Genomic DNA, 27,171 nt, shown 5'->3' with positions numbered 1-27,171 from the left:
AAATAAAACCAAAAAGGAAAAAGGAAAAAAAAAACAATTCATATTTGTGGACAGACATAAGCTCAGACGTGTCTTTTATGGTTTAGCAATGTGTACTCATTGACTGTGATTTTTGAATGTGCATCTGCAGCATCAGTGGAAATATTTATTATTTTTTTGACTTTTCAGCCTGCTTATAACAGATCACCTCTCATGACTCTTGCCCTGTTTTTTCCTGTTTTTGCCTAAAACCATAAAGCATTAAGTCAGTGATGGGACTCAGCAGAAGTATTAGTGCTGTGATATTACTGGCTGATTATGGCCTTTTCTGTAATTATCTGTGTTGGCACATATTCCAACCATAATGCACAAATGATAATAAAAAGTATTTAAACACGATGATTTGGGTAAGTTTGTTGTTCACTTAACATTATTCCTCATATTCAAGTTTTTTTTTTTCCGTCTACATGTTGATTCTGAACTTGCTCCATTTTAAACTTCGTCTAGTTTTCTTTGTGCAGCCACTATCAGATCTTTTGAAGTCTTGCTGCAAAGACAAATGATAAGCTGATTTTTAAGTGACACTCCTGCCTTCATGTTCAGTTTGTAGAAAGGAGCTGATACAACTTAATGGACATATTGGAAGCTGTAGTTTATTGTGTTATTTTATTGCCTTATACAGAATATTTAGGAAATGTCAACAGTACTCTATTCCTGTGTGGTGTCATTCCACAATGAGGATGCATGGAAACAAATTGCATCTTAATAGAAGATTGCAGGGAGACAGCTTCAGAAACATCAAATTAAAACATCAGTATTACTTTATGTGTTCCTAGAAGATTTGGCGTGGACATAAAAGCTCCCACATTAAAATACATACATGCACTAAAGTGCAGTAACAGACAAGGCCATTGGAGTGTATGCAGCACAGCACATCATTCACACCCTGCCTGTGTCCCGGGTTGAGGAGATTTCACTGATTGAGGGATGAAAGAGTCTACCCTCGTTGATAGAAAGCAGCTTCTAAAATGACCTTAATGTTGAATCAACGCAGCTCTAAAAGAGTTTGATAACACCGTTTCAACAAAAACTGAACATTTTAACCTTCATGAAGGGCAGATTTATTGCTGTCAATTAGACTGCATTTGATTTAGCGAGGTGTTCCTAATAAACTGGCAACTTGGTTCAAAGAACATACAGCCAGATTGATGATGTTTGCACTGAAGTAACACGTGACCCCAGCTCTTCACATGGCTTCAAGTATGTAGAAAGATGACGCTCTGTTCACGAACAGTTTGACATTTGCATGTCGTGATGTAGAATGTCCCAAACATGTGAGCACCTTGCCGTCCCCAGTTCAGCTACAATTTGCATTTCATAATTAATCTTAGTCAACCTTTAATTAATGTCAGCCTTGTTCTCGGTTATTAATTTGTGCATTAACCTGTGAAAAGTAGTTCAAAGTACACATATATCTCAGGAAGAGGGAATTTCTTCAAATTTGGCCCAAACGTTCAAATGGACTCGAGGACGACCTGATGAGATTTTTGATGGTCAAAGCTACAAAACACGTCTTGCATGCTAGTGTTAGTCTGTCGGTGAGTACGATTGCCTCGATTGGCATGAACCTTAGTGCTGATATTCATGGTCCACAGGGGATGAAGCCCTCTGAGTTTGTTGACCTCCGGACTTTTCCTCTAGTGCTGCCATGGGGCTGACATTTTTAGTTGAAAATTAAATATATTGACAGTTTGGACACACATTCATGTCCCCCTCAGGATGAACTGTAAGCACTTTTTTTGATCCAACTGTTCCTCTCGTGCCATCATCAAGTCAAAATTTCTATTTGTCCAATACTTTGGTTTATGACTAAATACAGTCTGGACCAGCGACATTGGCTTTTTTTCCAATTAACAAAATTGTTAAATTAATTTAAATTAATTTTTGGTATTGACATGTGTATTCTTTGGTTTTCAGAGGAACTAAAAAATAAATAAAAGGTTGAAAAAAAATACTGAATCCTATTTTACGACATCTGAAAATGGCCTGGACAATATTACTAATATAACACCTTTTTGGAGTTGCAAGAAATAACTGGCTTTCAAGGAGGTGATTCACCTTGAACAGACCTGTGGTGAGTCACAGGTGCCTGCAATCTAATAATCACTCTTTCAGCCAGTTTAAATGGAGCAAAGTACTCGTCTAGCTGTTTTGTGTCAGTGTGCACTGCACTGAACGTGGACCAGAGAAAGCAAAGGACAGAGCTGTCTGAGGAGATCACAGAGAAAATAATAGACAAGCATGGCAAAGGTAAAGGCCGCAAGACTGTCTCCAATCAGCTTGATGTTCCTGTGACAGCAGTTCCTAACCCTCCCTGATGCTACGAAAAGAACCAAGGGTCACTGCCAAAGAGATACAGGCCGAACTCCAAGGTCAAACTACGTCAGTCTCTGGTGGCGCCATCCGTCACTTTTTAAGTAAAAGTGAGCTGCTTAGAAGAAGACCCAGCAGGACTCCACTTTTTAAAAAACATAAAAAGGCCTGACTGAAATTTGTTAAAATGCATATTGACAGGCCGCAATCCTTCAGGGAGAATGTGTTTAGGGTAGAGAATGAAACTGGAGCTTTTTGGCAAGTCACATCAGCTCCGTGTTCACAGACAGAACCTGAGACAGCTGGAGCAGTTTGCTGAGGAAGAGGGGACCAAATTACCTGTTGACAGGTGCAGAAGTCTCACTGAGAGCTCCAGAAATCATCTGATTGCATTGAATAATGGGTTAAGGGTCCCTTCATTTTTGTCCAAATCATTTTTATTTATTATTTTCGTTGACTTTTGTTTGGCAAATTGCAGGACGGGTTCAGGTTAGACCCTGAAACTTGAGCGCTGAGAAGACTTTGCATTCACCAAAATCATTGAATTTAAATGTGCATTAATGCCGTCATGCTGCTAATAACAGATTTTTACTGTGATCATGGGGGTCCGTCAGCCATTGCTGGGTTTGTTAAACAGTAGTGGAATTGGTAGTGGTACTGCATTTTTCTCAAACAACCTCAAATTTCTTTTTTTGTCTTGCACATCAAATAGTCTCAAGAAAAGAAGCTAATGTCAGGATCCCAAAATAATTGTCTTGTCGCCATATAAACAAATCTCATATTTACCCATGTCCTCTCTGGGCTTCCGTACAGACTTGTGGCCTTGACAGCTTTGTTGTGTTACTTACTGTTTGCCATGCTTTGTTCTTCAGTCTGAGACCTTGTACAATGCTGTTTATAGGCCTTTCAGTCTGAATGCAGCTACGCATGTATTAACAGGCAGTCATGAAGACATTTCGGGACCCTGACACACACCTAAACAGCATGTATCAGTCAGTGCTGTGTTGTATTGTATGCATTTTCAACCATTCAAAAGGAGCCCCAGAAAGCAGAAGGACAAACGGTGTGATTTCCAAAGCTCGTTTATTGTTAATATATGAGCATGCAGAAATTCATTCCTGCCTTTGTTTGGTCTTTAAATGAAAGCCAGGTTAAGCAAAATGATTTTGTGACTGAGGTTACCTGCACTGATCCCCGTGCTGTGACAGATACAGAGATCTGACCCCTTTTACAGTGCAATGTGAGCACCAATTATTCTTCTGAGGGACACTGATGGTGGTAATACAACAAATACCCATGATGAGCCAGAATACTGCTCGTCCTTGTATTTCTTTCTTTTTTCTTTTTTTTTTAAATGACAAGAATCTCCAGTGGGAAAGATATATGCCTGGATTCCGTATGAACCTCGTGCCACCAACATCCCACAAAAGTTTTTCATGTTGGAGAAAGTTGATTTTGAGGTTGAAAAGTGCAGGGTCGACGCTATAGTGTGCACCACAGCATCCGTCCAAAGCCTTCGCTGAGACTCCAACCAACCAACCAACCAACTCCATTGTATTGTTCTGCTTTAGTCAAATGTACTGTTGCATCCTGTAAACGTTGTGCTAAAGTATGGACCTACAGGCTGCTGCATGCCACCGATGAAAGGCTCCTCAGACCTTTGAATAACACTGCAAAACTCCATAAGATGGTTCCTTCAAAGGGAACATCTGGACATTTTTGTACCTGCCTGCTTTCCACAGCTGGCCAGATGTACTTATTCTAAAATGTGCAGCATTGTTGTCGGTTAACTGTTCAACTTCTACCACCATGCATCACTTTAAAAAACCTCACTTTACGGTAAAAGCTGCTGTCTGAGTTTTCCCACAGTCCTGATTCTTTCTTGCACTTTGATACAAAAAATCACAACTCGTCTTTGCCTGCAAACAAGTGGCACACTTTTAAAAAGGGTACGATCAGTTAATTCGCAACAGAAACCTTTTAACTTGCTTTACTGCTTTACCAGGGAAGGAATGCTATTGATCCCAATGGAAACAGAATCCAATAAAATGCTAACAGGTATCTGTCTAATGGGTATAATGCTTACCATCATAATTTAGCGTGTTAGCATGTTAACATTTACTAAATAGCACTCAACACAAAGTACAACTGAGGTTGATGGGAATGTCATTATATGTATGTATAAAGGCATAATAGTGAAGCTAAAACATCTTCATCGCCCCCTGGTGGCAGGCTATATGTCATAAGCCCCGCCCCCTCCATGGAGATGGGACATGAGCCAAACTAAAAAAATCACATCAAATACATTTTTCCCAAAGATGGTTCCTGTCATTTTATGTAGTTCTTATCCTGTTGATGTGTGTTCAAGTGTTTGTTTTCTCAAACGTTTGGTTTTATTTAGTTATTTGATGGTATAAGGAGGAGGAGTGACATCATGATTGACAGCTCAGGTGTGCTCCTGATTGAGTGCACAGACTCTGGCTCCAAAGTCCCTATCAAGTGCCACTATAATCCATCCACTGGTGGTTGAGACATGTCAGTCAAAGCCTCAAATGTGAACCTCACGGTGGCGCTAGAGGAAAAGTCAGGGAAGGCATCAGGATTCATCCTCTGGGCAGCATGAATATCAATGCAAAAATGTGTGCAATCCGTCCAACAGCTGAGATATTTCAGAGGTGGACAGACAGGTCGACGCTGCCTTGGATCCTTGCAGCTAACATGGCTGAAAACGTACTTGTTGCTCAGCTGAAGTTTGTTTCAGTATCTGTCAGCAGATCATTTGAATCATTGTGATTAAGGAGTTACAGTGACCAAGACTCTCCATATACAGAGAGGCATTGTTTTAAGACAGGTTTGAAAAATGGGGCCCTACAGCCTTTAATAGGGGCCCACACCTCATGCCCGGTGTGCAGTTTGCAAAGGCTCATAACCAACATCTTTATACACATTGTCTTTTTAGGCCACAAAAACATGATTTTTTGCGTGTATTTTCTCTACTGTGAGGCCCTTTGGATCAAAACGTTGAGTTAACTCGCAGGATCCAGTATTTCTCTGCCACATTTGTGTGCATTACAGTGTGCAAAAGGCTGAATTAGACCACAAGTCAGAGAAAATAACTGAACACTGATTTAATAGTAAAACACATTTTTCCTGCAGGTGGAGGTTTGGGAGCCTCATTTGTGAAATCCATCCATGAGGCACTGATGGGATTCTCACGCAGCTCGTGCCGGTGAGTCGTTGTGTTCAGATAAAACTGCCGTGATGACCTGACTGTCATCACACCTGCCGGTCAGATCGGTGGATTTAACTAAACTGCAGCCTGCAGGATGATCACTCAGCGCTCTGACAGCTCTGCCTGCCACAACTGTTTTCTGTGGCGTGCAAACTGTGGCATCGGATGATCTATGGCGGTGCCTCGTGCGACCTATAGTGATAATATGTCTGGAATGAAAATCTGGATGCTGCATGATCTCATCTGGCGGGCCCCTCTCCGGGATATTGACCGCGCTTTGTTTGGAGATGCGTCTTCATTTGTGGCAGTCCGGGACCCTCATATTCCCAAATTCCCACCGAGCTGCGTCTCTGCTTTGTATCGGCCCATGACCTTTTTCCAGAGCAGTCCGACTTGATTAGCACATCAGGCGGGACAATGAGCGGTCGCCCTGTACACAGCCATTACCCAGATCCCTTTATCAATGTCCTGTAATTAAAATGTCACCGTTTAATTTTCGAGCCATCGCTTTCCTCTCGGCGGAATCTCTCCTCCAATAAAAAGTGCAATCGAAATGCTCTTTTCACTGGAAACAAAAAAAAGGATACGGAGAAAGCGTTTAGGTGAGCCGAGCAGAGAGGGGATCAATAGGCCCTTTAGTCCAAGAGGAGGATTGATTGGTCTCTAAAATGGGATTTATAGGGGTCATGGTTTTATAGGGTGCTGATACAACTGTTAATTATAAAACATTTGGCCTCGATTGCTGCTGTTATTAAACCTGTCCTGATTAAGGCGGCCTTGATTTATCTTTTTACATCATATGCAAGTGTTTTGGAGATGGAGAAATGCTGTGATCACGCTGCAGCTGCAGTCGTCAAATCTCTGACAGACACAGATCGGTGCATTAAAACACACATTCCTGCTGGCTGCTTCACGGTTAGAGGTGCTGTTTTGCGTCTTCAAGCCTTTTTTCCAGTTTTTAGACGCCTCGGTTGATGCAGCGCACAAAAGCTTGCAGGCACTTTTTTTTACAGGCTGCGTGTTTGTATTGGACAGCAACAGTCAGCGATGTGACAGGCGATCAGATAAGAGGTTTGAACTTGAGCTCAAGTTGCTGATCGGGCGATCGATCAATCGATAAATCAACATGCGAAGGAAAAGCAGGCAAGAATTCTCCCTTGAAGCAACTACATCACTGTCACGTTTGCTGGCGCAGTAATTTGCGGAAATGCAAAAAAAAAAAAGGTCGGAATATTTGTGCAACACCTTTAGAGGCAACTTAAAGGGCTGTAAGGCGAAGAGATCAAGAACAACAAGCAATGAAAAGGATCAATAAAGCTTGTTGAAATAAGAAAATAATATAAAACGTTTCAAGTATCATTAGAGCGTGAGGTGTTCTGTACACGTTTCTATCAAACTTCATAAATATGTTTTAAGTAAAAAGTCTCATAAATCGAACACTGAAATAAAAATAAATAAAAAATCAACTGTCGCCATCCAGTGCCGTGTTAAATAATCCATCAAGTCTGGGTTCACCCGGTGAGTTGGGACTCCTAATGACTTAAGACCCGGAGCGCATTAATGTTTCAGGTTAAAGGTTTGTTTAAACAATTGAGCGCATATCAATGAGGCCCGGGTAATTTGTATCCAACAGTAATAATAAAGAGCTCGCCTAAAATTACCGCTGAAATGTCTAATTAAAAACTCCTCGCTGCTGATCCAGCCACGTCAGCTCACGTTTCCCCCGGAATAAGCAGCGACAATGGCGGCATTCAAGTCGGCGGTCTAAATAATTAAAAAGAGAGGAATAATTACAGTATAAAATTGTAATTATTGGCGGGGGCTGCAGGGGAAGCCTCTTGATGGTGAAAGAGGAGAGGATGCGCTCCGGATCAGGTTCAGCATCAATATTGCAGGGAGGTGAAATTGGCGAGCTCAGGCTGCACGCGGGCTGATGATGCTTCATACACACTTCATACACTGGCTTGATTCACACTCATTTCAGCTCTTCATGCACACTTTATACACTCTCCTCACACACTCTCACGTCAGGTATGAAGGGTGTTCTGCTCGGTTTGTCTGCTGTGTGTCTCTTTATTGACGAGAAACTGTTCAGCACCGAGTTGACCAAATGTTTGGTTTCTCTCAGCCGCCCAAAAATATTGTTTTGTTTAGTAGAACTTACGATTAACAGCAAAAAGAAACTCCTTTGTTTTTCTACAGATTTTGTAAAATATGCACACCAACTCAGTGTCAGTATCAGGGCCGGTCAGAGACTTTCTGGGGTTCAGTGTGAAATTTTGCTCACTGCCCCCCCTAAACCCCCTGCCCCACTCAAAAACACTTCCTGTAACCACCCAGTTATTTTCTCTTTGTGAGGTTTCCATTCACGTTATTTGTAAATGTCAACAAATCCCATTAAAGACCAAAAACCAACAGTCATTCTGTCTCAGTATCCTGCTGCCTTACTCTGTCTGTGGCTCTCAGCTCCAAGCCCATTGGCTCCTAAATACTGGTTCATAATCACAAATATACAGTCTCATGTTTTAAAAAGGGTTAATATATCCAGAAACAGCTGGGCACTAGGGCACTGTTTTTAGCAAATGTTACCCAAACACGAGGAAACGGTGCATTTATTTGGGACTATTTTCAGCAGTGGATTAATACAGGAGCATTTCTGGGAGGAGTGAATGAACCACAGTGCTCATGTTCAGTAAAGGAGCATGTCACTTCTTTTCCGTCATCTGAGAGTTAAAGTCTGATAATGACATATGGGCTGATCTTTCAATATATCACCATTAACACACACACATACAATGTTGATGAGCATCCCTTAAAAAAAAAAAAAATGTGACCAACGTATGTATTTAATGGGCAGATTTATTGCTGAAAAATAAACTTTAATTTTTCATCAGTTGACACAAAGCTCATACTGGCCTGACCTGGCCAGTGGAGGAGGTTTATTTTAGGGTCTGTTTCATGACGAATCTTGTCTGATGTAGAACTTGCATTTACATTTATTATCATTTTCAACTTCAGCTGAAATACAAAACTCAGGGAGGGGCTGCAAGTAGAAACCCCCCCAGAAAGGGTGGAGGTCCTGGCATGGAGTTCATCAGAGTCTTTGCTAGAAGAAAAAAAAATCTCTCTCTACACACACATCATACATACATGAACATATGTATCTGTGTACAGATCATTGAACATTCTTCCTCTGTGTGTGTGTTTGTGTGTCTGAGAGAAAGAGAGAGAGAGTCTGGCCTGAGGCATCATCATCATCATCATCATCATCATCATCATCATCATCATCATCATCTCATCCCACATTCACTCCATTTTCATCACAAAGATCGTAAAAAGCCTCCAAAAGATTTGACGCACGAACAAAAATCCTCCAAATCCCATCCAGACCTCTCCTCTCTTCTTCGTCAGTTTCTTGTCCTTCATCTCCTCCTTTCTTATTTCTCTTTTATCGCGCAGGCCTCGGATTGATCTGCGCGGCCGGTGTGGAAGCCTAACAGATGGTGGTGTAACTTGATAAATGAGCCCGGGCCTTTTGTCATTCTTGCTGCCCTCCAAAGTGCCACTCGCGCTGCCTCTGTTTGTCAGCTCGCTCCGGCTGCGGTGGAAATAATACAGGATGTGAATGATTACAACTGAACTGATGCTTAAAACACACCGTGCAAGATCAGCTAGGACAACGCGGTTTCCAGTGTGGGGTCCGGGGGCCCCCTAGAGGGTCCTTGACGGGGTCCATGGGGGTCACAATTATCACTGTTATAATTATGCTCAATTTTGGAGTCTTTTTCCATATATTTCAAAGGCTATGTTATGTTTCTTTTTGATTATATGAAATAACAAATATATGCATAAACATGGGTCTTATAGGGCCAAAACGTTTCTCCATTTGGGGTCTAATTGCGCGTGATATTTTTCTGTTTCTGATCGTGTTTATGCGTCAGAGCTGCGAAACTGTGAATTATTAAAACGTGTGTGTGTGTGTGTGTGTGTGTGTGTGTGTGTGTGTGTGTGTGTGTGTGTGTGTGTGTGTGTGTGTGTGTGTGTGAGAGAGAGAGAGAGAGAGAGAGAGAGAGAGAGAGAGAGAGAGAGAGAGAGAGAGAGAGAGAGAGAGAGAGAGAGAGAGAGAGAGAGAGAGAGAGAGCCATGTGCTTCCTGTCTGCTCGCCATTCACCTCCCCGGGATCCGACGGGATGGAGGTTCTGTCTGCTGCTGCCTGCGCTGAAATAAACTGAAATAAAGACTCCAGCTCAGAGTCTTAGCTGTCAGACCGTCCTGTCTGTGGCATCGCCCCTCTCTGGACTCACCGGGCCTGCATTTCCATCTATTTATTCATATTAATTATCATCTTTCCACCCCAAACCCTGTTGGAGTGTGTCGTCTTTTAAGGGGAGGAAGGTATGTTTTCTTTAATTAACAATCGATCCAGACATGCTGATAATTTTGCAGTCGCTCTTTAAATGACTTTTGCCTTTTATTTAGCACGAACATCTGTGTTATAGGTCGTCAAATGCTGGTTAGTCAGTCACTCTAAAATAGTTTTATTTATGTCCGTGGTTTAAAACTCGCCGCGGGTTGTTGTTGTTGTTGTTTTCCGTGTATTTCAGGCCTGCGTAAAGACAATGACGAGATGCGAAAAGTAAGTATGCGCAGGTGAACGTGAGATAGGCCTGCTTCAACCTAATTTCGAGCAACTGGCTGAGGCTAATCTGCGCAGAAGCTTTAATTATATATAGGGCTAGTCTTTTATTAACAATGCGAAGACGCGCTCCTGGATCTGTGTAATTACCAGGAAAGCAGCTTATAGATGTTGTTTTCCTCTCTGTTAAGCGCATTGGCGCAGCTCAGGCTGCATTTTCCTTCTGTCCTTATCCGCGTATAAGAACCTTATGTGACTCGTAAGTAGTTGGCCCGTAAGTGCTGAGCCGATTTGAAGATAAGAGGAGCAGCGGATCCACCACCGCGCAGGAAGCCGGATAACCTGAGAGAGGAGGCCGAATACACGGAGGAATGAACCGATGCGAGAAATAATTAACAAGACGTCTGATTGATTTCACTTTTCAGTGTAACCTCCTGCAAACGCCTGGTGTTCGTCATAATTGGTCACTTTCTTTATTATTATTATTATTATTATTATTATTATTATTATTATTATTATTATTATTATTATTATTATTATTATTATTATTATTTCCCATAAATATCTGCATTAAAAGGTCTACAGCTACATCTGCTCAATAGGCACAAGACTACTAATACTAATAGTAATAAGCATAATGATGATGGTAAAAATAAGAATAATAATGATAATAATGATGATAATAGTTATCAATTCTAGTGGCCCGATTTCATGTGTGTGGAAATATGACACTTTCTTTAAATCGTGTCAATTGGAATTACATTATTTTTATTCTCATTTAACTTATTTCGGGTTTTTGTTTGTTTGTCTGTCTTTTAGCACCTTTTTTGTCACAAGCTAAATATCATGGACATATCTGGACATGCTGTGTTTTTGCATACTGTCAAGCAGCCCCCCCGAGTCACTCCAGGTTTCTCTTTGATTGACAGGCTTCCAGGGATGGAGTCGATGCCCGGACAGCTTCGAGACGCGGGACGAGACGCCAGCTCTTCCCCCAGTTCAAAGCAGGACGCACAGAGCTTCTCCAGCCCCAACTCCCTCAAACCAAACCAAGTGAGTGAGACCTCGCTGTATGGGGTTCCCATCGTGAGTCTGGTCATAGACGGCAGGGAGAGACTCTGCCTGGCGCAGATCTCTAACACCCTGCTGAAAAACTACAGCTACAACGAGATACATAACCGCCGGGTCGCTTTGGGCATCACTTGCGTGCAGTGCACCCCTGTCCAGCTGGAGCTCCTGCGGCGCGCCGGGGCCATGCCCATCTCCTCCAGGCGCTGTGGCATGATAACCAAAAGGGAGGCCGAGAGGCTCTGCAAGTCCTTCCTGGGAGCGCACAGCCCCCCAAAGCTGCCAGAAAATTTCGCATTTGATGTGTCTCATGAATGCGCCTGGGGCTGCAGGGGCAGCTTTATACCCGCCAGATACAACAGCTCCAGAGCAAAGTGCATCAAGTGCAGCTTCTGCAACATGTATTTCTCCCCAAATAAATTCATTTTCCACTCCCATCGCACCACAGACTCCAAGTATCTGCAGCCGGACGCGGCCAACTTCAATTCGTGGAGACGCCACCTGAAACTGACGGACACAAAATCTGAGGACATTAACCACGCGTGGGAGGATGTAAAGGCCATGTTCAACGGGGGGAGCAGAAAGAGGACCCTGCCCATGAACGGGTCGGGAATGTCCTCTTCGATGAAGTCGCCGGCCTCGTCCAGCCTGACCCAGACCAGTTCCCCTGAGATCCCTCACAAATCTTTGAGGTGCGACGAGGATCAAGGGAATAATAACCTGAGTTTGGCGAGCGGCGCTCGGACCTACCCAGTCATCCCAGTGCCTAGCAAGAGCTTTGGCATGCTTCAGAAAATCCCCCCACCTCTCTTCCCCCACCACCCCTATGGCTTCCCCAGCTATGGGCTGTGTCCGAAAAAGAGCGACGGTGTGCCAGATGCGAACAAAACCAGTGTCCCCGGTGTGTTTTGGCCTGGCGCAAAGGACAACCTCTACCCTGCTTTCCCTATGTTTTGGCCTACTGCTGGAGGCCTACCCATGCCCCCCTACCCGGGGTCTCCACCCAAACCTCCCCCAGAGCTGCCAGGCGTCCGGCAGGGCGAGCTTGACTTATCGGACCAAAGTGACCGGGGCGCAAACACACCCAAAGACAGCAACCACCATCCTCATCACCAGCAGGACGCCGGAGAGCGCTGCTCCAGCTCCCAGTCCTCCTCCACCAGGAACGACGAGGACAAGTCTGGGGACGAGACGTCTCAGAGGAAAATCAGCTACATTTCGGCCTTCAGACCTGTAGTTAAAGACGCGGAGACCATCGCCAAACTCTACGGCAACCGGGACGGCTACAGCGTGCGCGCTGGCTACCTGTCCCCGGATTTTATCAGCGAGAGCTCCAGTTACAGATCGATATCACCGGACAGGGACAGCGTGGTGGACGACGACGACGACGACCCAGACGTGGATGTGGAGTCCAACCGTGGGCAAGAAGAGGATGAGCCGATCCAGATCTCAATGGAAGGAGACCGCCACGACTCCCCCGTTCAGGACCGGGTCTCCTCTGGTGCTGAGGAGAGCCAGGAGCAGCCTGATGCCTCCAGCCCCGGAGCAGCAGCAGCAGCAGCTTCGCCGGATGACTCCGCGCACACTGGGTCATCAGATGAGGACAGACGGATGCGTAATGGCTCTCCTCTTCATGAAGTAAGATTAGATTAAATGAAACTTTAATGATCCCCGTGGGGGAAGTTGAATTGTCGCAGTAGTGGAGAATATGATAAGAGTTTATAGAGGAGAGAGAGGAGGCCGATAAAAATGTAATCAAGATCAATTTGCCTGAAATTAAAAAAAAAAAAAAAAAAAAATCCAGACGGAGATGTTTGCTTGTCGTATTTTCTAAATATTAGTAAGAATAAACGTTAATGGGGGGCTGGTGTTTGGAGAAAATGTCATTCAACTGCTCTGCCCTGGTGCCTTTGAGCAAGGCAACAACATTTAGTGAGAGAGAATCCGCCCTCAAAAAAGAACAATAAGGAGCCACCTTCATTTGTAGCTTCTATCTGCCGTTTTCAAACAGGATAATTAAAGTATAAAACCTTAATTTGTTCGAATTGTTTTTTTTTTATTTATTCCTATTTAAATTCTGTTCAGTTATGAAACAGTTTTACCACCAAATCAGCGCTTTTGAACGTAAAAAATGCTTTCTTTTAGCAATCAGCTCAGCATGTCCATGACAAATTGCAGGACTTTGAAGAAAAAGGCCTCAATTACGTGAAGAATTGCAGTAAATGACATGTAATTGGTCGGCGTTATTAAACACGAGTGTCTGCCTCATTTTATAGGTGTACGCCCATGAAAAGGACGAGCCCTCGACGTTTGGGTCGAAACAAACGAGCAGATCCAACGGTAATTATTTAACCAATTTATTATTTAGGCCATGGTTATTATATAATTGTGCCCTTTTTTAACTTAACATGTGTCTCGGTTTGTTGTTATTGTTCAGGTGTTCATCACGTTTCTGAAATACAGAACCAGCGCAGTGCAACATGCCAGCAGGAGCAGAAGGACAGACAAGGTTTTTAATTATTCTCCTTCTGCATTTTAGTATTTTTAAAATCAAAACCTGCCCATTCTGTCTGAATTAGCTGCTGCACCGTATTTCCTCAGAAGCCTTTTATAAAATCCCAGTTAGGCCTACACGGAGGACTTCGCTTGTTTGGGTTAAATAATGTGTTTTATTGTTTTTGTGCAGCCGATGGAGCTTTACGCATCGACATCAGCGTGCATGAAAGAAATCTGGAGAACATGGCCAAAGGTAAGAGGCTGCTTTCAGGATCAAACGGAAACAAAGGAGAGGAAAAAGTGTAGCAGGTGATATTAATTATCATCAGAGATTATTCCTGTTTTGATTGTAATTTGGGTCCATGTATCGTCAGCCAGCAAATGCATATTCATACTGCAGCTAGACGGCTGACAGGCCCTGGTCAGCACATCTAATGAATGTGGGTATTTATCTGCTATTTCTAAATGTAAGAAATTAAAATGAAGCAAATAGGGGCACTTATTTGCTAATTAGGTTGAACTTCTGCATTTATAAACTCGGATTTAACTCGAGCATTTGTCAAGTGTTTGATTATGAAAATAAAAAACGTGTATTCTATTAATATTAAACACTGAATTCCGCCTCATTTAAAATGCAGCTAAATGCCCACGGCCTGCTAAAGATGACGTGCCAAAATCCAAATGTGAATTTACATTTTTGTAGGCCTAAAGTGTTCCCATAGTAGTTGTTAACCACTTAATCACGAGATGTGGGAGTTATTATTGTAAGAGGAAATCGTTTAGAGGCTATTAATATTTTAACGAATAGAACCATAACCCCGAGGCACGACAGCTAATTATTTTACAACGCTTGGAAAAACCCTGGGACTCCATTATTATCGTCTCAACCTCCAGGCAATGCATGGCAATTACTGTGGCAGCAGCGAGAGGAAAGCGCTGAAAACGGTTGTTATGAAGGATGTGAACGCACCTGAATTCGGTTTACTGAGCTGACATAAATCTTCACGTGTAGAAATTCCAAACATATCACATTAAGTGGAATCGAATTGATGCGAGGTGGATGTGGATAGAGGGATTGTTTTGTTTTTTTCAGATTTTTGAAGATATTGGTGGTTATTTGCATTATGGCGCATGCCTTCTGCTTGCCCCACACGTTAATCAGAAGTACTGCAGACGTCAGATGGGGCATGTCTCAGTGTTTTAAGGTCAATAATGACACTTCCTTGCTGCAGATGAAAATAATTTGGTGGTGGGACTGACACATTTTGGCTGTTGGCTTTGCAGAAGAATTGCAGAAGCAGCTTGTGGAGCAAGTTGAGCTGAGGAAAAAACTGGAGAGAGAATTTCAGCATTTAAAAGGTAGGACGAAAGTGAGTCTGGCTGTGTTTTGTGGGTCAAAGCCACAGAGGGGGGGATGATTTTGCTTCTTTGTTTGGATCTTACACCCCCTGCTTGCAGCCTGGATGTCAGAACATTTTGTCCTTAAAGTCCAGGAATGTGTCTTTAAATTTATCTCCACAATGTCAGAGAGTTTCCATCTGATGTGGCCTTCGGTACTCTTCAGATAATTTTCAGGATCAAATGAAGCGTGAGCTGTCCTACAGAGAGGAAATGGTCCAGCAGCTGCAGATTGTTCGAGGTTGGTCTCCCTCTGTACTTTGTGCCTCCATAGATTATGACTGTAAAGCGGATGTAGATCAATGCTCTTTAAGTTTATGGGAAAAAAAATTTGAGCCACAAAAAACATTATAGTAACACAGGCCATATCAATCAATGTGAACCAACCAGCCTCCAAACCAAAGAAAGGAAAAGTGACACTTGCATATTGAAATATTGGCCGTTTGTGTCCAGCCTTTTTCCTGTAAACTGCGTATTATTACTCCTGCAGTTGAGTAAATTATAAGATATCAAAAGGTGAACCTGAAACCGCATTGTTTTGTTTGTAAAGGTTATTTTCTCCTAAATCATGCTCTGGAAAATTGAATAGACAGACCATTATGTAGTGCTGTATCGGTTACATGCAGTAGACAGCAACTAATGCCACCCGTTAAAGGATTGGTTTAATGTTACAGTAGTTTAAATACAGGGTTCAAGTACACAGAAGGATCACTCTAAATACCATAGGGGCAAATAGCATACATTACACTCCTCCACTTCAGATGCTACACAGCAACTCACATATTTTTTTTCCTTTTTAAATTCCTTTTTTGACCTTTTTTTTTTTTTTTTATTCATTTTATTTTTGGATAGACACTTTGTGCAGCGAGTTGGACCAAGAGAGAAAGGCTCGTTATGCAATACAGCAGAAGCTGAAAGGTAATTTTATCTGGTCCAAAAAAGGAACATGAATACATGCCATTTTTTGCCTATAAACATAAATATGCAAGTGCTACTTTTTTGTGAACCATCTCTTGTGATCACTGTGGTTGATATTGATAGTAAGACACCATTAAAGGATGTGTTTGCATTTTTTCAAGGCTGTCTTAAAACAACACATTTACGTGCCCATATGTACAGTTAAAGTACTGTTAAACACTTCAACTGCTGCTTCTGTGTAATTGATGAGAAAGTCCACACTCCTTATATTAAAAAAAAACAAAAAACAACAACTTATTTGGGGCTTCACAGTCAGAATTAGTCAAATGTCGTTCTTCCAAAGTTACAGTCTTTTTAGTACAAAATTTCCTCTTTTTGTTTCAAACCATACCACCACAGCTCAGCAATGGAAACACTTAGTGAATAAATCATGATTTGCATGAAGCATGTGACTCAAACATCCACAGAAGATGAGGGGGCTGTAACCTTCATCTGATTGACACATGAACCTAACATAAATGCCATGTTTCCATCATGTTTTCCTTGTGGTTCTCCATCGTTTGCCGCTCTTTTAATTACGTCATCTCATTGCGCCCTCCTCCTCTGCAGTGGTTTAATTGCATCTGACTGAAGAGTTAGCATCGCCAGCCATTTATGTCGATGAACCAAATCCTAACATTCAGCCATGGATGTAAACGCACATTGATTCTCATTGTCTTGCCACAATTTTCTGAAAATTCTGCCAAGATTTACACTGTTTTTGGATGGAAACCAGTCTACACCTTCACCAGAAAAACATCCCTATTGGTTACTTGTGCAAGTACATCACTACAATCCATATTCATGTTTAGTATTAAGTGGCGACCTCTAGTGGCTGCAGTAATTATGACGGGAGCAAAGGAGGAGGATGTAGCATTAAGAGCAAACAGAGGACTTTCATCATGTCCCTCGTGAAGTCATTGTTGACTTATTTTAACTTACATAACGTACTTCAGTTACGTCACGTAAATAGCAGTAACATACGTAGCACTAACATACATGGCAGTAGTGTACATAGTACTGATGTACATAGCACTGATGTAGGTAGCAGTACCGTATGTAGCAGTATTGTACTTATTTTAAAACAAATCATGATCTTTTTCTAAATCTAACCAAGCAGTTTTGTTGGTTAAATCTTACTAACTAGTTTTGGTTGCTAAACCTAAACAGATGTTAACCACATGACAACAAAGGACCGGTACAACAAAAGACCGGTATGCCCGTCACTGACACTCTCCAACAATCTGACAGACGATCTTTAGGTATGAGGACATGTTGGGAAACACAGATGGTATAAAAAAGACTTTGGAAGAGACCCTCTTGATAAGTGTGAGTTTGAAGTGTTTGCTTCGGCTGAACTTCAGAAATCCAGGACTGTGCTTTTTGTCCACCATCACCTGCATCGAAACCACGTTAAGAGCACGTCTCTTCATGGACGCTACGAACAATTAGGACAGAAAACTGTTTCGGTGTACGTATGGGCACAAAAGTATTGTTTCAAAATAGGCTTGAAAAAATGTGAACGTATCCTTTAACGACAAAATGACCCAGCCCACAGCTGCAGAGCGACCAGTCATTTGTGAGAGTGTGGTGTGTGTTTGTCTGCATGTTCTCACTGATGGACTCGTTCCTCCCCAGAAGCTCATGACGCCCTTCACCATTTCTCCTGCAAGATGCTCACCCCCCGTCAGTGTACCGGAGCCTGCACCTTCAAACCCCCGCTGCTGCCTCCCTAGTGACCGACACGACCCCGCACCTGACCCCAGCACAGCCAAAAAAATAAAACAAAAAAACCCCCCCACACACAGGTCCGCCTCAAGAGCTCTCATGTGTTCACCTCCCACCTGTAACCCAAGGATTACCAACCTGTTGTATAGATACACTCCTGATTTTAGCACTTGAGACTACATCCAGAGTTGGAGAAGGTTTTGGCAGCAAGCCCTCCACCCAAAACCTGAACTCTTGAGTAAAAGAGATCAGGATTAACTTAAATACAGAGTTCTTTTTATGTTGTGAATCAAAGGATTGTCGATCTGAAGCTGCAAAGCTCAAACCAAGGAGTCTCTCTGAATCAGTCGTCTGCTCTTTAGCTACTCTGAAAAGAAAAAAAACGACGCTATATAGGCCTACATATACATATATATCATGTGACGATGTGCAATGGCTTGTATAATTGTGATATTAAGTTCAAAATGTATCTCATTATTTAGCTTCTGTTGCTTGTTTGAATATCTTGCGTTTTTACATATATTTGTTATTTATCTGTCTTTGGTTTAATTTATTGTTTAGATTATTTGTATCACTGTATTTGTTGTTAAGCACTTTAAATGGGCAACATTTCTGAATTTGACCATGCCGTCCTATACCAAATTCCTTTATCATAAATATGAGGATCTTTATGTCGAAAATAGAGCACATTATTAAGAGCACTTACTTCAACAGCCGTTCAGGTTTGGCATCAAACAGCAAACCATTTTCTTTCACTGGGTTTGAAGTGAAAATTAAAAAACAGCCATTTATAGATGTACAGTTTAGACTATTTTAACACAAATCCAATCCCATAATTTTGTCTGTCAGGGTTTTTTCTATCATTACATGCGTCTGCAAGTCACAACAGACAAAACCAAAACTTTTTCACATCGTCTGATGGTCTGATTTTCTAAGAAGACACTGTATGAAGTATGTGTAATCTGACATTCATGCAGCTGCATTTCATTTTCTCTCATTGGTTGAATTTGGTTTGTAAAAAAAAAAAAAACACACACACACAAAGAGCAGAGAGAAATCCTGATTTCTGACACAATCTACCCATAAGTTTCCCGTTTATGTATGTACCCATGTCAATATTAATAAAATGTGAAAGCCACTCTCTGCTTTATGTCCTTACTTTGTGCATCTTTCACCGGTGTGAGCCTGACACCTACTGGCCTCTGCACAGAACAGCTCCTCTCGAGATGGATCATATTTCCTCTTATTGTATTTGAGTTCAATATGATCTCTTTCATTAGCCGGCTACATCGGTGCATGACATGTCCAGTGGACTTATAATGTTTGACGTCGAGCCGGGGGAGCAGGCTGATCTAATAGTGAAATCTAATTCTTCTGATGGGAGGACTAATAGATATTGATTACATGGCTCTCGGTCCCTGGATGCCTCATACTGAGACAGATACTCACATAATGTCACTGACACACAATGAATGTTAATTTTCTGTGAACGTAATTGCCCTCCATGGCAAAGCCGGTTCCCTTTGAATACTAACTAGGCCTGCGAAGCTGAGGAGAGCTGAACTACCGTGGGAATGATTGGCTGCTTTACTGTATTTTTATTTAGCTGTTGAACGTTGAGAAAACCCTGATTAAGGTTGATGTGTAGTGACGAGCGTGGATGGATTATGTGACAATGGGGCCCTGGGCACAGCTACAGAAAAGCCCCCCCTCTGCTCCTCATATGTAACAGGAAGACCCACAGAGTTAAATTCATTCATTCATTTTGTGCCTATTTTGTGCCTCTCTGTAGATGTTTTGTGTCTCTTTGTAGTCATTTTGTGTCTCTTTGTAATCATTTTGTGTCTCTTTGTAGTCATTTTGTGTCTCTTTGTGGTCATTTTGTTACTCTTTGTAATCATTTTGTGTCTCTTTGTGGTAATTTTGTGTCTCTTTGTAGTCATTTTGTGTCTCTTTGTGGTCATTTTCCTTCTTTTTGTGGTCGTTTTGACGCTTTTTGTGGCAGTTTGGCATTTCTTTGTGGTCGTTTTGTGCCTCTTTTTAGTCATTTGCATCTCTTTTGTGCTCCCTCAGGCCCCCGTGCCTGTACCCAGTAGGCCCGTTCAGTAATGAATCTGTGGAAGCAAGTGAGAAAATAACTCCTTAACAAGGTGATTTCAGATTTTTCACAAGCCCTCCAAAGTTAAACTGTAAGCTGAGTCTGTTATTTTAAAGAAGGCCTGAAAGCTTCTGACTACTGGCATGATAAATTATTAAATGATAATTTCATAATTATGCAGCATTCAAATTTAAAGCAGGACTTAAGGCACTCATTCAAAATGAGCCTTGACTTCCCACATTGCTCCGTGGTGCATGTATGAGACCAAGTAAAATGCACAATTTCAACTCAGTGATACAATGTTATATTACATACATATAAGAAATTTAAAAAAAGAGTAAAAAGTAAAAGTAATCTTTAAATTATTATTGATGCACTAACGTGTAAGCAGTATTTTTAATGTAATGGCTGGTCAAGGTGGAGTTATTTTTTTAACTATTTTATCATTTTTGTATAATCTATGACAGCACATCCTATTTTATAAACTGATCACATGTTTTTGATGTTGAACCATCATCTGAAAAGTAATTTTCACAGTAATAAAAGCAAAAAAGTGCATCATTTCTATGGAAATATAAGTAGCAGAAAAGGGAAATACACATGTAAAGTACTGTGAATCCGTTTCTCAGTTGATTTTACATCATGATATATGTATACTTCTATATATTGTAGACTGATAGATTACTGTCAAATATAAAATTACATACACGGTACTGTAACGGAGGATTTTATCAATATCACTCACTCCTAGTATTGTTTTACATGTTCTAAGCAGTTCAGTTACAGCTGTTCCTTTTCCTGCTGCTCTTTGGAAAAAAAAGCCACATTGTCCACACTGAGTGCATTTACACAAGCCAACATTAAATCCATACACTGTAATATCAAACATTTTAAAAGAAGAACTTAGTGTCTCACGGTATTTGCTGTCTGTACTTATGATCCTTTATTTGCTCGTATAAACGTGTGGTCAGCGAACACCTGTCCCATCACTGGCCATCAACAATACAACAGATGGCAGCGATACATAATGATATAATAAAACCTCTGTGATTCTCTCTGCATGAAACGAGCGGCACAACTAGTTTGTCAATAGATTCTTTGTCTGCATCTCGAGGGAACGAGCATTTTCTGATAATGGATTTGAGCCTGAGGCCTAATGTGTTTGGTTCAGTATGGAAGTATAAAACCATTATACTAAGCAAAGATGTCATTGCTTAGGAACAAATAGGCTTTACAGGCTGAGGAGGATCTAGACCTGAGAATTACCTTCATGGTATTTTAGATTCCTACTCATTTGAAATGATAGGGCGCCACCTACTGGCTTCATCAGCGCTAAATCCTTCACCTGGCTTTGAGCTTCTCCTGACCTGCTCAGCCCTCTTGTGTCTGTTTTAGACCCTTTTTCTGACCGTACTTTAAACTCACTGCATAGAAAAGACAAATAAATTAATGTAAACTGAATACACTATAAAGTGACCAGTGTCCTTTTTTAAGGGTTTTGTTGCCAAACTTTAAGAAATACTAGTCCACATTCCCCCAACACATCCCACCACTAATGCCTTCACATTTTCATAATGATTTCATGTATTCACTTAAAGGCTCATAAATATTTACTGTATATTTCACTTCCCAATTTGAATGTCTCAAATTATTCTCCATAATCCTGGAACAAGTATTCTGGTAAAGAAATACTGAATCCATTATTTTTTTGTTTGCCAAAAAGAAGTCAGATTTAAATAAATTGAAGGTAAAAGTGTTGGACTTATGCCCACCGTGCTAGTTTTCTAATTACAAAAGGTATTGCTCAAATTTCCAGAAACAATGTGCCAAGGACATGACCTCAGTATCCTCACTCTTCTCTCACTTCTGTTATTTTTCAGCTCAAAAAACGTTCTGCAACAAATAAAGAAATAAAAAGTATTAATGTGACAAAAAGGACACAATACCAAAGAACGTGGATAGCACTTAATTTTGTCATCCAAGTCATCCATCAGAGGCCGAGATATCCTGACTTTGAGTCCCTAATAATATGTGTCACGCTCCAGAAACGCTGAATCCTACACTTCCCACGATGCAACTTAGAAGCATCTTTATGTTCGACCCTCCTGGAAGCCTCTGGTTTGTAGCACATGCTTTCTGTCAAAACAAATGTAGTCTCCATTCTCAACCCGAGGGTTATTTTTTCAGACTTTAACAAGCTCCCTCCAGAGCCAGAGCTGTTTTCACAGCCTGAGTCGGCTGCTCCCTGTCATAAGCAAACTGACCTTGATGTTTAAAATATAAGTTACCATAGAAAAAGAAAGAAAAACCTCAGAAGAGCCAATCAAAACGTACTCAGTGCCCCTCAGAGTACAGGCCCATTGTGTGTATGCTGATGCGATGCTTTTGATCTTCTTGCTCATAAGTTTTCATAAGAAACACGTTAATTTTTGGCATCAGAATCCTTCTGAACTCACCGTGGACGTGCAGCTCGTAGACAACTTTTTTGTCAGGACCACAGGTGAGTGCAGCTCACCACAAACATTTCGGAAATCACAGCTTTTGATATAATTATTGTGATGGTGATACCACAACTAACATGTACAACTGTGTCTGCTTTACTGCCAATTTGTTTATGACATTAATGCAAAAAGAGCAAGTTTTGATCAAAGTTATGATCCACTTTGAAACATGAGAATCTGCTTTGCTTCCTCAGCTTTTGTGTTTGTAAGATTGCAAAGATTAAGCGAATAAAAGTGCTTGAAATTCAAGTTAAGAGCACAATAGGGTCAGCTGCTGTCCACTCACTGCAATAAAACATGCTGCATGTGTGACACTTCTGGGAAGTTGTCTTTGACCTCTCGGGGGTTGGGGGGGACAGTGGTTTTGAAGCCAGTGGTGAGTCTCATCTTTCTGGCACTGAGCAGATCTGACATTTCGTGACTCTTAAGCTTGAAGCTTTTTCTTTTCATAAATGTCAGGTTAATTACTTTGTACACCACCCGTCTGCTCAAGCCACAACATATTTTTCAGTTTAGATAACAGGCACTGCATTAATCATAACCTCCACACCCCTGACAAGAGCAGATGGAGGGTATGCATGAGTGATACCAGCAATTCTATACTATGAGTTTGTCAAAGAAATGTTCTCAAAATCAGAAGTTTTTGCCTCTAGATGCATTTATCCTTTGAAATATGGAGTTTTCATAAGTGTTTAAGATTTAAAGAGACACTCATTATGAATATCTGAGATTAAATGTGGTAATAGTATTTTGAAAACCATGAAAATGTTGATTCATTCTCACATTGCTCTTTATGCTGCTCAGAATCTGTGCACACTTATTTAGGTTTCAGACCACTTGAATACATGCAGAGAATTTAAAACTCTATTAACAGAGAGCAAACAGAAAGGGAGGCATTTAATCCTCCTCAAACACAACCCTGATTCCAAAAAAGTCGAGACGCTGTGTAAAACGAACATAAAAAGGATTACAATGGTTTTCAAACAAACTCTGTTTACCGACAACAGTTTTATGAAGTATTCCTGAGCTCATGTAGAAATATGCTTTATACAAGCATGTGTTCACATGTGTTCCATCCTCGCTTGTGAACGACTGAGCCTTTCCAGGATGCCCCTTTCATACCCAATCATGATCCTATCACCTGTTACCAATGAACCTGTTTACCTGTGGAATGATCCAAACAGGTGTTTTTGGAGCATCCCACATCTTTCCCAGTCTTTAGCTGCTCCTGTCCCAACTTGTTCGATACGTGTTGCTGCAAATTCAGAAAAAGCAGATATTCAATGAAACTGATAAGGAAAAACATTGAATATATTGTCTCTGTGCTGTTGAGTGTATATCAGAAAGGATTAGCAAGTTATCACATTCTGTTACATTTATGTTTTACTCAACTTTTTGGAATCAGGGTTGTAAATGATGCTGTAATACTCACCTGGATTCAGTACTCATTTTTGAGACTTGTCTCACTCAGCTATCACATTACCAATAACATAACCGGTTCTGGTCTTCTTTCGTGTTTTACATCATGAGAAATATAAGAGTCTCAGATAGCATCAAACTTGCTTAAATACATGTACATTACGTCTTTTACCTGTGTTTGAAAACTGTGGGAGCATGTTGGTTTCCGTGTTCTAGGATTTGCTCTCTGGTTACCAAGACCTGAGAAGGCCTTACTATGTAGCCTTACTATGTATGCTGCCTTGAAACAGGGCTGCATTCTTAATAGAAAAGAAACACATACAAGAATGTGGTACAACAGGTCTATTTAAGGTCACCTCACCTAAATTACAAGAAATGGGATGAAGCCATGCAGGCAGTTTTGAGATGTTGCACTGTGAGATTTCTGCCTCCACCCAGTACAGCAACTTCTCATTCCCTGAACATCCCTGTTTTAGGACACGCTGTTAATAATCCAAAGACAGGTAGTGTCAGAAGCCGTCATGCAGACTATTTCTTTCTATACTTTGAGCAACAGGAGCCAAAGTTCTGTACCAGTAATCCAGGTACAACGTAGGTTAAAGCTGCAGACTAGTGTTTAAATCTGATACAAGAAAAGTGTACAACAGAGTATACTTTTAATACAATCGCTAAACAAATGCATTATTTATGTGCCTTATCAATATAGGGCTTTGCATTGCAATGTGTCAGACCCTTTCTAATCATTCAGACAGTAATGATTTTAGATTAGCATCGCTTAGGTTACAAGATGGATGGATGAGCAGATATAAATTGTTGGTGAAGAATAATTTAACCCACACAGCAGACCAGATGCATCTTCAGCTTGGTACTGCTGGCCTTTCGTCAGCACTGGCATACCAAATATGAGCCAAACACGTTGAGGTGTGGCACTGATGGCACCGTTTTTCATATGGCAAACAAGAATTGTTTTCTGAAATTTGAGACAGGGAAGGGATTAGGCTGTTTGGTCCACATTGTTACAGCCAGAGATGACATGCATTTCTGATGAATAATGTTGAGGTTTTACATCAAAACCCCAGTGGAAGAAGATCTCTTCAAAGCAAATGAAAAAGTGTTAAAATAATTTCAGCAGCTAATGTTTGAAAAGCTGCAGCAAGAGCAAATTCACAGGTAATTACATATATGTCTAGTTAAACAGGTAAAAGGATAATGACATGGAGAATCTGTTTAAGACACTGAACTAAGCTGTGTGGAGTGTTTTTCCCCAGAGAAAACAAATGTTTAACAAATCTTAATGCAAAGTTCACTTATTTTCTGGAGCTTTCAGTTGCATCTCACAATCTTCATCAGTGGATCGAATCAGCTCAGCAGTAGTAGTATATTGACTGAAATCCGTAAAAAGTGAGTTAAGATTAAGATTTTGTTGTTTTTCTTTTCTATTCCTTAATTCTGTAACATTCTACAATATTCCATGGCTGTTTTTCCTCTCATCACAAGTGTTCCTGAACGCACCCCTGTCGCTGTGTGCGCGTTCGCGCAGCGCTCTGCGCGTCCCAGTCATGTGACAACACCTCACCACGCCTGCGCAAACAAATACAAGATGGCGGAGAGTGCGGAACTGAAGGTAAGGCGCAGCCTGAAATCATTTTAAATTTACTGGGTTACCGAGCGTTTGATTGACAAGTGACACAGTGCGTCAGTGATTTAAGCCTTTGGGGGCTGAGTTGTTGTCAGATTTGATGTTTATTGCTCAAACACAGCAGGAACTTTATTGAATCCGTGAGCGCCACAGCTTGCGCGAGCATGTTTATGTTGATATTGAGACGCGCTGGTTTGGCTGAACGGACCGTTTTCCTCAGTACACCAGCTCCTGGCAGGGCGGCATTGACTTTTTAACCATCCTCTGTGTGCTGTTTTAACACGAAGGCAGCCGTTCACGACACGATAACTGTCTCCGCGCGGTTTGTCGGAAGGTTTGAAAAATAACGTTAGCTCGCGAGCATTTGTGGCGCCGACAGCTTCCAGACTGTCAGACGGTTTGAATGTGACAGCGGCGGCATCACGCGTGTTTCAAAACTCGCCACACGGACGCATTATTCTGCCAATATGGATGATTATAAAGTTGACATCGATGCCTGACATCATGTCCGAGCGGAGACTGAGTCCGTCCGCAGCTTAAGTAACGTTACGTGGCCTGTTCATTAACACCTGTGACTCACTTTACCTGTTGATACACGCATAATATACACGCACCACCGGCGGCTGACTGCGTCCAGGTGGTCAGCTCTCAGACATTCCTCGCCGTACCTGTCCATCACCGCTTTCCTCGGCAGCTGCACTGAAACACTGCTTTCATTTAACTTTATGGAGCAGCGTTGGGGCATATGTAGCAGGTATTGATTGATGAGTCTTGGGCTATTTTTAGACTTTCCCCCAGTGTGCGTCCACTGCCTTCCTGGGGTCTGTGGATCCATACATGCTCCTCTGAGCCAGCTGCTGCTCACCACACTTTAATGAACAGGTTTTGAGCTGCACCCTCTGCTTCTTTTGAAAAGGCAGATGTGGTCTCGTTATATAGCCCACCAATGCCTGTATATTACAGGCTTTCCCTGGTTAATGTTGATTATAATAATGAACCGGTTACAGCTTCTCCAGCTTCAACCTTTACTCCCTTTTTTCTCATTTTCATAATGGAAGTTGAAGACTTGGGGGTCGAGCTCCAGCTGGTGATTATTTTCATCGTCCGTTAATCAGCAAATTACTTTCTGTATCTATAAAATATCATAAAATAACAAGTGTCTGCAAAGTGTTTCGATCAACAGTCAGAAACCTGAAGAGATATTTCATTTACAATCACATGAGATTAAGAAAAGCAGCAAATCCTTCCAGCTGAGGAGCTGGAACTCTTTCACTTGTGTTTTTGCTTGATTTAAGCAATAGATTGATTATCGAAATAGCTGCCAATTGATTTTCTGTCAGATGATTAATCAGTAGTTTCATCCCTACTTGTTTCTTTATGGACTGCAAATTGGATTAAATGAAAGTATTCTTTAGAGCTCCGGAAAGGTGTGACAAGCTTGTTTCTTTGGTTCGTTTTCTGTAGGTTAATTGAATGAGAAATAATCATCAGTAGCTTAATCAACAGCTGAGTGATGAAGATGTGTTTTTTGTGGGATGCTGCTCTCGTTAAAATGAAGGAACAGTGGGTTTTTCTTGTCGGCACAAACATAAAGGAAGTCATTAAGCTGGTCTGCTTTCAGGCTGCGTGCATCAGTGTTAACCTCCC

The 27,171-nt window shown here is 41.5% G+C and overlaps 2 protein-coding genes across 4 annotated transcripts in view; both read left to right on the top strand.

Moving 5' to 3' along the window:
* The first annotated feature begins 9,821 nt into the window (after positions 1-9,821).
* Positions 9,822-19,005, top strand: LOC139331463 (SKI family transcriptional corepressor 1 homolog-B-like). Of its 3 annotated transcripts, XM_070962935.1 has the most exons (9): positions 9,822-9,979; positions 11,150-12,926; positions 13,565-13,628; positions 13,726-13,797; positions 13,975-14,037; positions 15,069-15,143; positions 15,349-15,423; positions 16,035-16,100; positions 17,778-19,005. In XM_070962935.1, the coding sequence occupies exons 2-9, from the start codon at positions 11,160-11,162 to the stop codon at positions 17,873-17,875; spliced, it is 2,280 nt and encodes a 759-aa protein (XP_070819036.1). In that variant the 5' UTR covers positions 9,822-9,979; positions 11,150-11,159; the 3' UTR covers positions 17,876-19,005. The 3 variants fall into 3 exon arrangements, with proteins under 3 accessions (XP_070819036.1, XP_070819052.1, XP_070819044.1); XM_070962951.1 differs by lacking the exon at positions 16,035-16,100 and having other exon boundaries at positions 17,781-19,005; XM_070962943.1 differs by lacking the exon at positions 16,035-16,100.
* A 6,466-nt stretch (positions 19,006-25,471) lies between these two features.
* LOC139336560 (E3 SUMO-protein ligase PIAS1-like) overlaps positions 25,472-27,171 on the top strand; it is a 48,817-nt gene continuing 47,117 nt past the window's right edge. Inside the window, exon 1 of the mRNA XM_070970735.1 lies at positions 25,472-25,509. Within this exon, the coding sequence (XP_070826836.1) occupies positions 25,486-25,509 (24 nt within the window). The 5' untranslated portion in view covers positions 25,472-25,485. The remainder of the gene's footprint in view (positions 25,510-27,171) is intronic.

This window comes from Chaetodon trifascialis, chromosome 1, assembly GCF_039877785.1.
Source record: "Chaetodon trifascialis isolate fChaTrf1 chromosome 1, fChaTrf1.hap1, whole genome shotgun sequence".
Lineage (NCBI taxonomy): Eukaryota > Metazoa > Chordata > Actinopteri > Chaetodontiformes > Chaetodontidae > Chaetodon > Chaetodon trifascialis.
This window is presented reverse-complemented; position numbering and strand designations above follow the sequence as displayed.

Bases quoted from the DNA above. Each gene is read 5' to 3' on its own strand.
- LOC139331463 (XM_070962935.1), top strand. From the start codon at position 11,160: ATGGAGTCGATGCCCGGACAGCTTCGAGACGCGGGACGAGACGCCAGC. The intron at 14,038-15,068 runs GTAAGAGGCTGC...TTGGCTTTGCAG, and splicing joins TCTGGAGAACATGGCCAAAG to AAGAATTGCAGAAGCAGCTT. The intron at 15,144-15,348 runs GTAGGACGAAAG...GGTACTCTTCAG, and splicing joins AGAATTTCAGCATTTAAAAG to ATAATTTTCAGGATCAAATG.